The sequence below is a fragment of the Vicia villosa genome, linkage group LG1 (assembly GCF_029867415.1).
Source record: "Vicia villosa cultivar HV-30 ecotype Madison, WI linkage group LG1, Vvil1.0, whole genome shotgun sequence".
NCBI lineage: Eukaryota > Viridiplantae > Streptophyta > Magnoliopsida > Fabales > Fabaceae > Vicia > Vicia villosa.
Window position 1 is genome coordinate 95455715 of NC_081180.1, and position 16239 is coordinate 95471953.

Consider the following 16239-nt stretch of genomic DNA (forward strand, 5'->3'; position numbering starts at 1 on the left):
CTTCTTGAAAGTAGCACGCGGGTTACCAAGTGAAGTACAACACAAAAACTTTCTTTCATAAACTTTGCCTTGAAAGGAAGTTTCTTATCTCTCATTGGATTGATAAGGAAACTTTGAATTGCAACAGAGCAATCAAAATATTGAGAGAATCATCAAGAGCATTATTATTGTAGGTTTTTCCATAAGCGGGTATTTTACACATAACCATGAGTTCCTCCACGGTGAAACTAATCTTGGTTTCTCCAACTTTTGATATAATAGACATGTTTTCAAAAGTGAGGTTTGCGTAGAATATTTGGACAAGTTTTTGATACACCGATTTTAGTTTTGCAATGAAGAACTCTCTGAGAAACTCTTGAAATTCTTATAGGAAGAGAAATCTTTAAGAAACTTCTCATCCAGTGAGAAGGACCTGAGCACGTGGCAGTTGGAGAAATCCTCTTCTTCTTAAAATTTGGATGATGAAGCCTTCGAGGGAGAGCCTTTTAATGAAGGATTTTCAATACAATGATTTTTTATAGGATCCATCATAATGATGATAATAGTAACAAAGGTAAATATTTGAAAAGAAAAAAAAGAGAAAACAATTTGAGATGAATGAAATGAGAGGAGTGTGTACCTTTATATAGTGTATTTCTGAGCTATTTTTGGAGAGGTAAAATCATATAAAATCAGAGTGATTTGGCCCAAAAAATATTTGAGACCTTAGTTAGTCGAATAGATCTTCATGAAGATTGAGATAATCAATGAGTTGGATTGATTGAGATTTGGAAAAGATGTGATCATTGGCTTGAATAAACTCCTCTTAATTTTTTGAAGATTTGAGAAAATAGATTTAATCAACTAGGCCCTTAGGGTTATCGATTTGGTGGCACAAATTTTGAATTCCAATCATGCCTAATCGATTAACTTTAAAGGGTTAATCAATGAAATTATGATCTTTAGCCTTATTTGGGCCTTATATGGCTTTGAAATTTGGCTCATTCTTCTTTCTGGCATCCATTTATTATCAAATTTGCACCTCAAATAAAAAATATTAGTAATAATAAAATGAATTTATTAAGCATACCACTCTTAGAGGATTTAATCTTAGCTTTCCATTTTTTTATTCTTTATAAAGTGTTTTACCTCAAATTCTCAAACACTTTTGAGATCTCCCTCATTAAAGACAACGACATCACACTGTTGATTCTCCATATCTCATAATTTCTTGACACGAGAGTTTGATCATTGAGTTCCACAACCATCAATATCAACAAAACTATCTTCTGGTAGAAGCTTCAAACTCATGCTTTGCACAACTTTTTTAATTTACAATTAAGTTCTCAAAACAGCAAAATATTTCTGCAAAATAAATTAGGTTTTAATCTTTGGTACCCAATTTTTTTTGGATCCTTTAATGTTAGTGATTCGAAGTGGTCTTTAAGAATTCCCCTTTGACCATCCTAAATCATGCAATTTCAAGTAACAATACTTGCATTTAAGTACATGGCGATTAAATTTCTTTCTATATGGAAAATACTAATGAATGATTCATTTGGTTGAAACCCCAATCCATTCTTATTATAGGTAGTTCTTTGATTAGACAAAATTAAATCTAAACTTTCTTTCCTTTAGTAAATTTTCCTAGGGTTCCATGTAAATCATCTACTTCTTTATTATATCAATTATTTCTTCCCCGAGAATTTCATTACTATTTACTAGAAAGTAATATAACCTTTAAATTCTACGATGTTTTTTTCTAACTTTTTCATTCTCTTTACTGAGCATGCCACTTAACTTAAACATTTTCTTATATGTTAGAGTTCTTACCTCAGTGTTGTTGTCTTCTTTTTGTGGTTTTGAATAGATGAGTTCGTCTTATTCAAATTCTTTGGTCTTTTTTAAAGGATACTTCATGAGAATCTTCAAACGTGCTATCGAGTATATCTTTAAATACGTATTTGTATGAATCTCTACATGAGTCTTCTAAAGTTTTTTTTTGTTGATTCCTCTTTTCCAGGAGATGATTGATATGATGAATTTCCAAAAAAAAAAACTCGAATGTTGATTCTTCAGAGGATATTTCATTTAATGTGACAATTCTTTCAAACGAGATATCTAGTGTTGATTCTTCAATCATTTCTTCAATTATTCTTTTTAAATATGATGATGATGAAGATTCTTCAAACGTTCTTGACTTTTCTTCATCTTCTATGAGTGTTAGGAGTGAATTAATGGTAATTTCATGTGTTAATATAAGTGATTTATTCTCTAAATAAATGCAAAATTTTGATAGATCCATAGGTTTTTAGTAAGAATTGAACTGAAAAGGTTTAGTTCGTGTTTAAAGCAAATCGAATCACTTGTGGGTACTATTGTTACAGGTTTGAAGCCAAATTGAAGCTTGAGAAGAACATGAGGAGGAAAGGAAGTTGGAAGAGCAAAAAGGCAAGAGAAAGAGTTGAGTTTTGCAAAGGGCGCGCCGCGGAAGTTCAGTGAGGCGCCGCGCCAAAGTCTCTGTTTTTGATCGCGCCGCGCCAGCCCGATGCCGCGCCGCGGCCTCGGCGTAAAAAGCCCAAAGTTTCTATTTAAAAAGCCCTAGTCCAAGTGAAAAAAAGAGAGAGTTGTGTTGTGCGAAATTAGGAGAGCATTCTGAAGGTGCAGCCACAATCATCAATTGAAGACCAATTCTCTATCAAGCGAAGACATTCCTTTGATGAAGATGAATTCTTCCATTAATCCTTGTGTGTTCTTCATGTCTATGGAGAGCTAAATCCCTCTTGTTGAATCTAAGGTAGTAGTTAATCTATGAATATACAATACCATTAGTTAATTCCTGTGAACAATAATTTGAATTCATTATCAATAAGTAATCTTGCCTTTATTATTAAATTATCGTTTAATCTTTGATCGAAAGAAAGGATTTAACTTTTGCCCTAGGTTACTATATTGATTCAATACCAATCCGCAGAGATGGGATTGAGATTGGGTTTTCATAATTATCGTTCTTAATTACTGTTATCGTTATTGATATTTGGAGAGATCGAATCTCGTACCGGTAAAAGCTATCTAGTTTGATTTGCAGAGATGGAATCTTATTTGAGGATAAGTGAAGATAATGATTCATAAAGTTGTTCAATTGGGAATTAAGTGATAATTGTATAGGAATAGATTGATGAACCCTAAAGATTCAACATACTTCTCTAATTGTTAAACCACAATTCATTATTTGCATTTAGTTTATTTGTTTACTTTTGATAATATTAGATTATAAATCAAACAAACCTAATTTTCCTAACTCAAAATAAACAACTATAGAAAGGCAGTGATATTAACCAATCCCTGTGGATACGATATATTACCGAAAATATTTACCCACAAATACTTTCAACAAATTGGCGCCGTTGCCGGGGATTGGTGTCAATATTGCACGCATTGCAATAGTTTTTTATTTTGAGTTATTTCCTTATTTTTAGTTATATTATTTTTAGTTATTTACTTATTTTTAGATTTTTTGTTTAATTACTTAATTTTAGATTTTTTTTGTTTAGTTCCTTAATTTTAGATTTTTAGTTTAGTTCCTTTATTTTAGAATTTTTGTTTAGTTCCTAAATTTTAGATTTTTAGTTTAGTTCCCTTATTTTAGATTTTTAGTTAATTACCTTATTTTAGATTTTGTTATTGCAATAGTCTTTTAATTTTGATTTTTGTATAATTTTTTCTATCTTGTTATTTCACTTGTTTGCTAGTCTTGTAGATGTTTGTTTCTCAGAATGTTTGACCCACATATAAATGACGCGATTCATGCTCAAAACGAGATCCTTTTTCAACAAATGGAGTATCTCCTTCAAAGTGTGTCACAGTTCACACCTCAAGTTAATGAGTTTTATGATAGCGGATGGGGCACACCGGAAGATACGATGGAGTATCATATGGCTAACCATGATTATCATCAAACAGGATTCTGTCCACCAGTGCAAGAAGAAGAAGTGAATTACATGAATAATAACCAAGGACAAAGGCCGTATCAATATCAAAATCAGCCATACCAACAAGGCTACCCGCCAAGATATAACAATCAAGGGTACCAACAAAGGCCACCGAATCAAGGGTATCAACAACAAGCCTTTCAACCTTACACTCAATCATCGCCACAACAACAAGGAGGACAATCTAAGTTGGAAGAGATCATGAATCAGTACATACAAATGTCAATGACAAATCAACAACAAGGGCTTTCACAGTATAATCAAGGTTATCAAAGTGGACCCTCTGAGTTAGAGGAAACCATGAATCAATTCATGCAACTCTCTTCAACCATTCAACAGAACCGAGAAATTCGAGATGCTCAACTTGCCAAATTCTTAACCGAGCAAAACGTAAGTCAAGTCTCAACTGTTCAAAACCCTACGACTTATGTAGAAACTTGCAATGCTACTTCTGTAAGGAGTGTAAAAGTGATTGGTGAGGATGATGGAAAGAAGAGATTGGAGGAGGAAGTTGATGACAAAGAAGATATTGTTGAAAAGGATAACATAGAGTATGGAAACATCAAGAAAAATTTAGAAGTTGAGTATGAGCTCTCAATGAAGCTACCTTATCCAAGACCTCCTAAAAAAGTAGAGGATGTGTTAGTCAAAGGAACAAAAAAGGAGGATATAATCAAAGAAGTCATGAATGAGTTAGAAACTTCAAAAGTTGAAACTTTTTCAAAAGAGAATAGGGTGGACTTAGAGTTGAAGAAGAGTAGTAATGCAAATGAGCATAAACTCTCATTGGAGTTACTTCCTCCACAAGTTCCTAATAAAGAAGGGAAGGAGATTCATTGCTTTCGACCAATGGAAATGTTTAGCCGTTTGCAAACCACCATTCCATTTTTAGAAGGTTTAAAGTTAAAGCCAACATTTGTCAAGGATAGGTTCTCACAAAAGAAGAAATTAACAGATAAGGAGGTTATCTATCTTGAAGAGAGGACAAAACAAAGGAAGGAAGAGAGATCGCGAGTTGAAGGGGTAAGAATTAAGGATGAAGAAACCAAACAAGCAAACATGAAATACTTTTGGGGTTTCACATTGGTAAGAAAAGTACCAAGGAAAAGAGACATTGGTTGATGATTCAACCATGAACCGTCGAGCCATGCGACGATAAACGAAGCACTTTGTGGGAGGTAACCCACACTTCTAATGTTTTATTTTTGTCCATTTTATTTCAGGAAATAATAAGGGAACCTTTCTGGTGAGAGCTAGGAAGAGGCAATTGATATTGCAATACCCTCTGTGAGTCAACCCTCTCGGGCTTGTTCTGAAACATTGAGGTCAATGTTTAGTTCAAGTTTGGGGGTGGATTTACTCTTTGCATTTTTTTTCAATTTTATGCTTTTATGTCTGTTATGTACTCCCACTTAGAGTAAGTAGTCCCACAACAAGATGAGAATCTCAGAAAAATGCCAACAATGGAGCAACAGGCATAAAAGTGGTAGTGAGTGGAAATTTTTGAAAATTTAATTTTTCACTTTCTTTTTCAATAAAAGTGACAAAGCAGGTATGAAATTTCGAACTCAAACTCTTAATGTATGCAATGAAACTTAAGGTGTTAGTAAATACAGTCAGAAGTTCTTTTTGGTACACTATTGTTTATTGGATCAGCTTAGCCTTAACCATTGTGAGGAAAGCTTTCCATTGTTTACTATATGCAGGAGACCATCAATTATTTTGACTTGTTCGTATCATGCTAAACCGGCTGTTGCATCGTCTGTGGAATCTGAGGAAGTGATTTAGGCATTGTTTGAATTGAGAGTGCTTTGAGCCGAATCCACCGTAAAAATTATTTTCTTCTGTGAGAGTGTGATCCTTTGCTAACCATTCTTTGAGCCTGAGGTCAAGGTAAGTATCATAATATGCACCAAGGAAATACCTGGTGAGTTTGATCTCAATAAAAAGTTTTGTTTTGGACCATCAACCATAAAATTTGGTGATGTGTTTTCTCTTTGACCTTTTTAGAAAGTAGGGGAGCATTCATATAATCTGAATACAGGTTGATCTCCAAGTTGGGGAGAGTCACATTCAAAAGAAGAGTAAGTACTTATGGTAATCAGTGAAGATAAAAGAAGTCATAGCTTGAAAAAAAAAAAAGAGAAGTAACAACGTTAGAATATAACGGTTGCTGAAAAAAAAGTGAAAAAGAAAAACCAAGCTACGAATGAAAAAAGATGGACAAAGGAAGTAGAGTTTTAGAGAAAAAGAAATAAGTTATGAATTGGATGCTTCCCTATATTAGGAACAACCCTTGATTATCTTCTTTTCTTTGAATCTAAACCACATTACAACCATAGAAAGACCTTCTGATTCTAAGATTCCACAAGACTTGATGCGAGCAATTTGGTGAACGTATGATATGGATCTTTGTTGATTTAATTGTTTGGATGAGTGTTTAACCCCTCTTTTATTCATCATACTTTTTGATGAGAGTGATTAGTGCTGATTCAATTACAATTGTGTAGTGTTTTGAACTTCTGGAGGTAATTTGCTTTCAACATTTGTTTCATGTGTATATTCTGAGTTTGCAGGTAGAAGAGGAGTATTTGACTTAGTTACTGGATTGAACCACTTGAGAAAAACTTTTTTGAAAAACTTGTTGCATGATTGTGGATATGTTTTGTTGGAGGTAAGTAATTTTGTTTAGGGACAAACAAAGCTCTAAGTTGGGGAGAGTTTGTTAGGAGTGAATTAATGGTAATTTCATGTGTTAATATAAGTGATTTATTCTCTAAATAAATGCAAAATTTTGATAGATCCATAGGTTTTTAGTAAGAATTGAACTGAAAAGGTTTAGTTCGTGTTTAAAGCAAATCGAATCACTTGTGGGTACTATTGTTACAGGTTTGAAGCCAAATTGAAGCTTGAGAAGAACATGAGGAGGAAAGGAAGTTGGAAGAGCAAAAAGGCAAGAGAAAGAGTTGAGTTTTGCAAAGGGCGCGCCGCGGAAGTTCAGTGAGGCGCCGCGCCAAAGTCTCTGTTTTTGATCGCGCCGCGCCAGCCCGATGCCGCGCCGCGGCCTCGGCGTAAAAAGCCCAAAGTTTCTATTTAAAAAGCCCTAGTCCAAGTGAAAAAAAGAGAGAGTTGTGTTGTGCGAAATTAGGAGAGCATTCTGAAGGTGCAGCCACAATCATCAATTGAAGACCAATTCTCTATCAAGCGAAGACATTCCTTTGATGAAGATGAATTCTTCCATTAATCCTTGTGTGTTCTTCATGTCTATGGAGAGCTAAATCCCTCTTGTTGAATCTAAGGTAGTAGTTAATCTATGAATATACAATACCATTAGTTAATTCCTGTGAACAATAATTTGAATTCATTATCAATAAGTAATCTTGCCTTTATTATTAAATTATCGTTTAATCTTTGATCGAAAGAAAGGATTTAACTTTTGCCCTAGGTTACTATATTGATTCAATACCAATCCGCAGAGATGGGATTGAGATTGGGTTTTCATAATTATCGTTCTTAATTACTGTTATCGTTATTGATATTTGGAGAGATCGAATCTCGTACCGGTAAAAGCTATCTAGTTTGATTTGCAGAGATGGAATCTTATTTGAGGATAAGTGAAGATAATGATTCATAAAGTTGTTCAATTGGGAATTAAGTGATAATTGTATAGGAATAGATTGATGAACCCTAAAGATTCAACATACTTCTCTAATTGTTAAACCACAATTCATTATTTGCATTTAGTTTATTTGTTTACTTTTGATAATATTAGATTATAAATCAAACAAACCTAATTTTCCTAACTCAAAATAAACAACTATAGAAAGGCAGTGATATTAACCAATCCCTGTGGATACGATATATTACCGAAAATATTTACCCACAAATACTTTCAACAATGAGCTGAATTTTTCTTTGAGATTCAAGATCATTTCTTCCTTTCTTGATTTTTTTTGAAATTCAACACAAACTTTTCTATCCTTCAAATCAAGTGTTGGTGCATATTTCTTATACCAATTCTTGAGTATGAGATATTTGTTAGAAACACATTTTTCTAAAACAGTCTCGAAGGTTTCCAATGTTTGAGAACCATATGTGAAGATGACGAGTCAGTTGGTTCGCAATTTTGTGACTCAAGAAATTTTTACCAAAACCCAACGGTGGGCGCCAATGTTTACGTTAAGAGCACCAATTTATAACCACTCTAGGCTAGTCAGATAGGGTCATACAATAGTCACAGTGGATGACTTTTTTTCTTAATGATTTGGATGCCTTATTGGTTTGAAGATCACATCTTTTTTAGGGATTCTCTCCATCATGAGGAGGGTGGACAAATGGTATGAATGTATTGATCGCAAATGCAAATATTCACTCGTTATGGGGCTTAAGGGACAAGTTTTGGACATGTTGATCATGACTATAAATACCTCATAAAGACATGTGTGGGGTATGTTGTCCGTGGGCGGCTTATACGCCTTCTTCCGGCCCCTATTGGTGCAATATCCCGCCACAGTTCGGGATGAATATCACACGCGCTCCTTATCCTGCCAGGGTGAAGAACTTTGGGTGATGCCTTCCATGCTGTCAATACTCGGGATACACAATCCGGGGTGTACAAAGTTTTCTAAGCGTGAGGTCCGAAAGGGGAGAAGCGCTTAAGGATGATGTCATCTTAACGGTCGATACCCAGGATACACAATCCGGATGTACATTTTTAAAGGCTCATGTGATGCATTAATATATATAAATTTAGGGAACAGAGCTGTCCTAAATTTCTTAAGCAAGTTTATCAGTAAAACTATTCATATAAAATAGGATCTTTTTAAATTATGAAATATGCGAAGGAACTATGAAGGCTGATATAATGAGTATTAATGACAAGTATTTTGTTATCTGACTTTAGAGACCTGAATGAGGTTTGAGCTTCACACTATATTTTACATTAGAATTTTGTCAAGCATTTAAGATAAGTTCCTTCAAAAAAAGATTAACTTTTGGTGTCAGATAATGACTGCCACATTATAAATGTGAAGCGTCAACCAGAAATGTTGCACAATTATAAAACTGATTGGTAATTGGTAAATAATGCAAGTTTCCAGAGTAAAACTGCTCATTCCTCATCCAACAAATTGCATGTTAGAAATCCTCTGCATCATTTTCTTCTAGGTTCCTTTACCTCATTTCATACTTCTTAGGCCAAAGTGTTTGATACATCTTACTTACATCCTAGTACTATTCTCACTAGCTAATCAAACAGGAAGAAGCAGAAATTTTAATGAGATTCCGCGGATTGAAAATGAGACCAGTATTCTTTGACAAGCTTCCCAAACAAGGATCCTTCTCTCTTCATCAACTTCATTGGCTCATCATACTCTACCAGTTTTCCTGAAAATTCAATTACACATTTTATTTACTTAGAACAAAATAATAAAACGATCAAATGCTTTTTCCATAACCTGTGCTAAAGGTTCAAATTTGCAATCAACTACCTTAAATTTTAGGTGTTGTAATAGTGAATTAATATGCTACTTACCATCACTGATGGAAAGAACTTTGGTGCAATCCATCACAGTTGGTATCCTGTGAGCAACTGTGATTACCGTACAATCAGCAAACTCAATCCTAATGGTTTTCTGCAGAATCAAGTCAGTTGCATTATCAATTGATGCTGTTGCTTCATCCAACACCAATATTTGACTTTTCCTCAGTAAAGCGCGGCCCAAACAGAATAACTGTCGTTGTCCCATACTCCAATTCGCACCATCTTCAACAACTGTAGCACAATTTGTTATTCAACATTAGTATTAAGAAATAAACAGGAACTTAACGCATCAAAGTTGTAATCGTAGCATAACTTGAACGGTTACCTGAGGAATCTAAACCACCTTCTTTCTCTTGCACAGCCTCTTGCAACTGACACTTCCCAAGAACCTTTGTAAACAAACCACAATTAGTCCATATTAATTATTGAACTAGAAAATAGAGAAAAACAAACAAAAGTTAATCGTGTTATTAACTGATGCTGAAAAATAAATTGGCAGGTAACTATATTACCTCCCATATCTCTTGATCACGATGTTGAGATAACGGATCCAAATTGTATCTGACTGTTCCATTAAAAAGAGTAGGGTCCTGGGGTATAATACCAAAACGCGACCTCAAATCATGAAGTCCAACGGAGCTAATGTCAATGCCATCAACAATTATTTTTCCGCCCGCTGGTTCAACTAGACGAAATAAAGCACCAATAAGAGTGGTCTTGCCACTTCCTGTGCGACCGACTACACCAATTTTGTGTCCTCCTTCAAATGTACATGTGATCCCGCGGAGTACTAGTGGAGCATCAGGCCTATACCGTATCTGTTTTGATATCAAGAAACAGTTCTTCTCTTTCAGTTCAAACTCCCATTTCCTAGGGGATATTATGGAAAATTTTCAAAATAATAATAAATAATTACCTGTAGTTCCTTTATTTCTACTTTACCAACAACTGGCCAATTCACCGGAGGACGATTTCCTTCGATTAGTTCTGGAGCTTCACTTGGTACATGCATATATTGGCTTAACCTCTCCACTGATATTATATAATTTGCTATATTGCATTGGAATTGAATTGAAAATACTAAGGACGCATTAAGTGAAAGACCATAGGAGAGAGCCATGCCAATAACTCCTGAAATAACATCATATGTTGAAATTTTAATACCTCCATAATACAAAGCATTAATGAGACATTCCAAGTGCAATAGTAGAAGAAATCTCACCGGAGGAGAATGTTCCGGTTGGAAGTACAACCATGCAAAGTGAAGCAGATGCAAGAACAACTGCACTTACTATTTCTAACTGCAGAATCAACCATTCGTTTGCGGCAAAACTATGAAAGAAAGGAGTAGCGTTGATATCAATTAGATCAAGGTTCTTTACGAAAAAGCGATCTTCTTCTTCAAAAGCCCTTATTGTCACAGCTCCAGCAACAGATTCTGCAAGATGATTAGCTATAAAGGATTTTGTTGTGCCATTCATCCGCATCAGTTCTTTTGCTGTAGCAAAGTAGTATCTCTGCATGAAAAAAAAAGTTAGACTTATCAACAAGCACATTTAAATCTATGAAAGATTACTATAATGTATTAGTGTTAAAATTGAACACCAAATCATCACTGCAATTCAATTCAAAGAATTTGTTCATTACCTGCAAGCGCAATGCAAAATAAATCATCGGTATGGAGACAAACAAGACTTGCCAAGTAACAACAGCTAAAACAGTTAGACTTGCATAACAACTCATAGTAGCAACCACAGCGAGAAGAAGACCAAATGGAACATCAAGATCAACAATGCTAAGATCAGAAGAGACCTAAAAAACGAAATAAAAGTCAAAACAAAAGTATTTGTATTTCCCTTTCATTGCTTTAAGTTAGTTGGAAAAAAAAAAAAAAGAAGTAAATAATGGTTAGCATGCTTACTCTGCTGAGTATCCGTCCCAAAGGTGTGGAATCATAAAACGCCATAGGTGCACGGAAAAGGGAGTTTAGTAGCTGTAAAAACAAAGATTTCGAAGACTGAAGACCCAGAGCAACTGTAAGAAGACTTCTCATGAATAAGAACACAGTTGAAGTAACTCCAATCAACAAGTAAACTAGAATCAGTCTCAGAGTGCTGACTTTAGGATTGTCAACATTAGCAGCCATCCAAGAGTTTTGCAATATCTGACAAATCATAAATATAAGGTTTAAAAGAGAAGCGATCAAGAAGTATGTGTATCCTTTGTTCTGATTCAGATACTGTAAGTATGGCTTAAACCCGTGGTTTCCTATCTCTCTCTCTTCTTGCTTAATCAATTGATTGCCTTTTGGTGCTTCGAATTGTTTTTCCTTCTCCACATATGTTTTTCTTATCTCTTTAGCAGAACTTGAATGTCTTTCAGAAGAAGTAGCATCTATATGCTGCTCAGAACCAACAGTTTCTTTGTGAGAATTCACAAGATCCTGAAAATCTTTGCTCAAGGTCAACAAATTATGATAAGGAGCAGCGTGTAAGATTTCTCCATCTGACATCAACTGTACCACAAAATTTGAATGCATAATTTTCAGTTTGCCGAAGATTAAATAATAATTGCTAATTTGAATGCATAACGAAATTTACAAAAATTGATTAAGCGCAGAAAAAGTAACGAAAAGAAAATAGCAATGACATAAACATAATCAGTGCTTTAAAGATGTATAAAATTACCAAAACAACATCAAATGCTGGAAGGAAATCAACTTGATGAGTTACAAGCAAGACCGTCTTCCCAGCAAGTCCTTTAATAATGTATTCCTGTCGAGTTAATAGTGTCATAATCATAACCAACTATTTTAAAAAAAGTGTGTGCGCATGCGTGTAGGAAAGAAGCATTTGAAATATTTACAATATTTGAACACAGTATGTGAAGAAAGGATGTTGTCATTACATTAAACAAATTTGTGGCAGTGTGTGCATCAACAGCACTGAATGGGTCGTCCAAGAGATATATATCAGCATCCTGATAAAGAGCACGAGCAAGTTGAATTCGCTGCTTCTGACCACCACTCAAGTTAACCCCTCTCTCTCCTATTTCAGTGAGATCACCATGGGGAAACAACTCGATGTCTTTCACAAGTGAAGATCTGTGAAGTGTTTCCTGATATTTTTGAGCATCCATATGTGAGCCAAACAATATATTATCCCTTATTGAACCTGTTTGTATCCATGCTGTTTGAGACACATATGCAAACTCCCCATAAACATCCATCTGTAATTCAGAAAAGATAATCAAACACCTTTTAGTATTACTAGTCAAATGAATGACAGAAAGTTGACTTTGCATGCTAAATGATATTATAGAACTGCGTGCAGAAAATGATAATGCCAGGAAGGTTATAATTAATAAAAGTATTACAAAGTTTATATAATTAAAAAAGGAACAAAATCTTACTTTCCCATGAGTGTTAGGAACTTCTCTGAGAATTGCTGCTAAGAGAGATGATTTTCCTGAGCCAACCTCTCCACAAATCGCGACCTTTTGTCCAGGGCTAACTTCCAAATTTATATTTCTCAAAGTTGACTTTGATACATTACTATCTTCCCATGAAAATTCAGAAGACTTGATTGAAATTGATCCCCTTATATTGCCATCAGAACACTTATTCCTAACGCTTTCACTCTGCAGTTCAGGAGCCTCAAGAAATTTTAGAATCCGAGTGAATGCAACTTTTGCCTGAATGACCACCCCAATAACATCGGGAATTGATCTAATTGGATCTTGAACAAGGCGTAAAGTTGCCACAAAAGTGAAAACATTATTCGCATGCAAAGGAACGTTAAGAAAATAACACGCTCCAAACGTAGCAGCAGAGACCAAAACAGGAGATGACCAAAAGAGAAATGTGTTGTATGCCTTTCTCAATTGCACTGCAGACAACCATTTGAGTTCCTCATTCCTTAATCCTTCTATAGAATTTTTAAAGCTGATTTCCCATGCATACAACTTCAGCACCTTCATGTTAACAAGAGCCTCAGAAATAGCCTTCAATCTCGCATCTTGTGCCACCATTAGTTTGCTTTGAAACTTGTGTTGTAACTTTGCAAGTGGTGTATTGCAAAGTACTGTGATAACTATCACAAGCAAGGAGGCAATTGTAGCTAGCCCAACAGCACGGAAAAGTATTGCTAATGAGATACATAGCTGGAAGCTAGTAGTCCATGTTTGGTGAAACCAATACGGAAACTCTCCGATTCTATAAGCATCCACAGTCACATAATTCATTATTTCACCGCTAGAGTGCATCAATCTAGCAGAATTGGATAACCTCAGTTGTTTTTTGTAAACGGCTGCAGTTAGCAGCGACCTAACTTTGAGACCTACAAGTCTCGAGCGGAAGTACCACTGCCTTTGTGACAGTGATTCAACAATTTTTATAACAAAAAGTGCTATGGCCAATACAAAACCTTCGTATTTGAAACTCTCATAACCCTCGGCGACCAATATAAAGGAATTCAAAAGCAAAGGTCCAGAGGACAGTGCAAGTACCTTAAGAAGTGCAAAGAATCCAGAAATCAAAATTTCTCTCCAATGACATAAAATAATTGTTTTCAAAACAGATGGTTGTGAGGATCCATCCTTCTGTTTCTGCTTGTTCAATATGTCTAGAAACAGTGAATAGCAACTTTCTGCTCTATCTTCCTCCCTCAACTTGGGTACATCTTCGTCCTGAAGTGTTTTCTCTTTACCTCTCTTCATCAATGAATTCAACCACCAAAATGACATCCTACTGAAGAATCCAGCTTTTGCAAATAGCGTCACACCGCTAACAAAATGATTTTTATTCGCCTCTCTATTTAAAGGGGTGTCAAGGCCTTCATCGATTTCTCTGTCAGTATCTCTATACTTAGATTCCTTATATGTGCAAAATAGCAATAAAATTGCCACAGGAAAAGATAGAACATCTAATGCTACCTTGACCGACAATTGTATACCGAGGATTACATAAAGCAAAGATATAAGAAAGCTTATACCAGAAACCAAGAACATAAGAATAGAAAAAACCATTAACCATGCTCTTGGAAATTGCTTAAACTTAAGAGTTAATGTTAAACCAACTAACAACCATGTTAATCCCTGAAATAATTCCAGCAACCACAAATCAAGAGGCAATACAGTTTGGTTTTTCCTCAACTTGTCTTCTAAAATCCAAATGCCATAAAATAAATGCACCAAGCCAAGAACACCACTGGTTATGGCAGAAACTAGTTGCAGATTTGAATATCTTTCCCTATGTGTAATAAGACTCTGATATGGTTTCAATAACGTCTTGTGGATCATTATACATAGGAGCGTGATGAGTAGCAAGACATCAAAACAAGATATTAAGAAATGGTTGATACATGAGGAAGGATCAATGAGAAACTTAATATCATAAATAGTGCAAGACTTTGAACAAACAGATTCAGTGCAAAACACACTCCAAAATCCGGTCATTTTCTTTCTCTTCTCTTTGTTACTACAAAATCTGTATGAAGCGTGGAATTATGTATGACGGAATAAGAAATAAAAGAAGAAGAATTAATATTTATATGTTTGTTTTTTTCTTAAGAAGATTAAGACGAATGAAAATGTGTAAAGTGGCGGCGGAACAAAATAAAAAGTTGAATGAGGTGACTTATTTGTGAGTGAGTACATGCATGTACTATAAAACAGCAAAATATCTCATACGATGTCGGCACGGTTCACGTATATATAAGATAGTGAACTTTACAACTAGAGCTTGTTTTTTTTGTTTTTTTTTTTCTATATACTGTTATAGATGTTTTATTTTCTTTTGTTGTTTAGCAACATGTCACATTCTTTATATATATATATATATATATATATATATATATATATATATATATATATATATATATATATATATATATATATATATATATATATATATATATATATATATATATATATATGGGGACGACTCAGGTGAGAACACTTGGTTATTATGAGAAATGAGAACAATGAATCACGACCATTAAATTTTGATTTTGTTGATTTTAATGGACTGGATTGGTTTCTCTTTCTATATTGATTTAAAATAAATATTAAGGATTCTAGAAAGAGAAACCAATCCAGTCCATTAAAATCAACAAAATCAAAATTTAATGGTCGTGATTCATTGTTCTCATTTCTCATAATAACCAAGTGTTCTCACCTGAGTCGTCCCCATATATATATATATATATATATATATATATATATATATATATATATATATATATATATATATATATATATATATATATATATATATATATAGTTTGTAATTTCTTTTTTGCGAGTTTTTTTTTTGTTTGTTTCCGTCTTATCATGTAAACAGGTTTTGAGAACCCTTAGGGTGTGTTTGTTTAAAGGATTAAAATTATAATTCTGGGAATATCATTCCTAGAAATATTATTGCTTGGAACTTTATTCCTATCAATGTGTTTGGCAAATGAATAAAGTTCTTAGGAATATTTTTAGATTTTGTTTTAATTAAATTTTTAAAATTAAAAATTAAAAAGTAAATGTGTTAAAATAATATGACAGTGAGAAGTTATGGTTGGTTATTTTATATTCCCATGAGAATGTAAAATTCTCATCCTTTTACATGAGAATGAAAATAAAGAAACTCATGAATAAAATTTATTTCTGGGAATAAAAAGTATCCGAGAATAATTTATCAAAACTTGAAACAAGCAAACGAATATGTGAATTCCAATGTCA

At 34.2% G+C, this 16239-nt stretch overlaps 1 protein-coding gene across 1 annotated transcript; it reads right to left on the reverse strand.

The window, feature by feature from the left end:
* Positions 1-8996: 8996 nt before the first annotated feature.
* LOC131643608 (ABC transporter C family member 10-like) lies at positions 8997-15063 on the reverse strand. The gene is made up of 11 exons (XM_058913868.1): positions 12925-15063; positions 12421-12741; positions 12201-12287; positions 11435-12028; positions 11161-11325; positions 10736-11030; positions 10430-10644; positions 10026-10331; positions 9839-9902; positions 9505-9744; positions 8997-9356 (listed from the first exon to the last, which is right to left on the reverse strand). Exons 1-11 carry the CDS (start codon positions 14965-14967, stop codon positions 9244-9246), a joined length of 4443 nt encoding a protein of 1480 aa, XP_058769851.1. The 5' UTR covers positions 14968-15063; the 3' UTR covers positions 8997-9243.
* Between the last annotated feature and the right edge of the window lie 1176 nt (positions 15064-16239).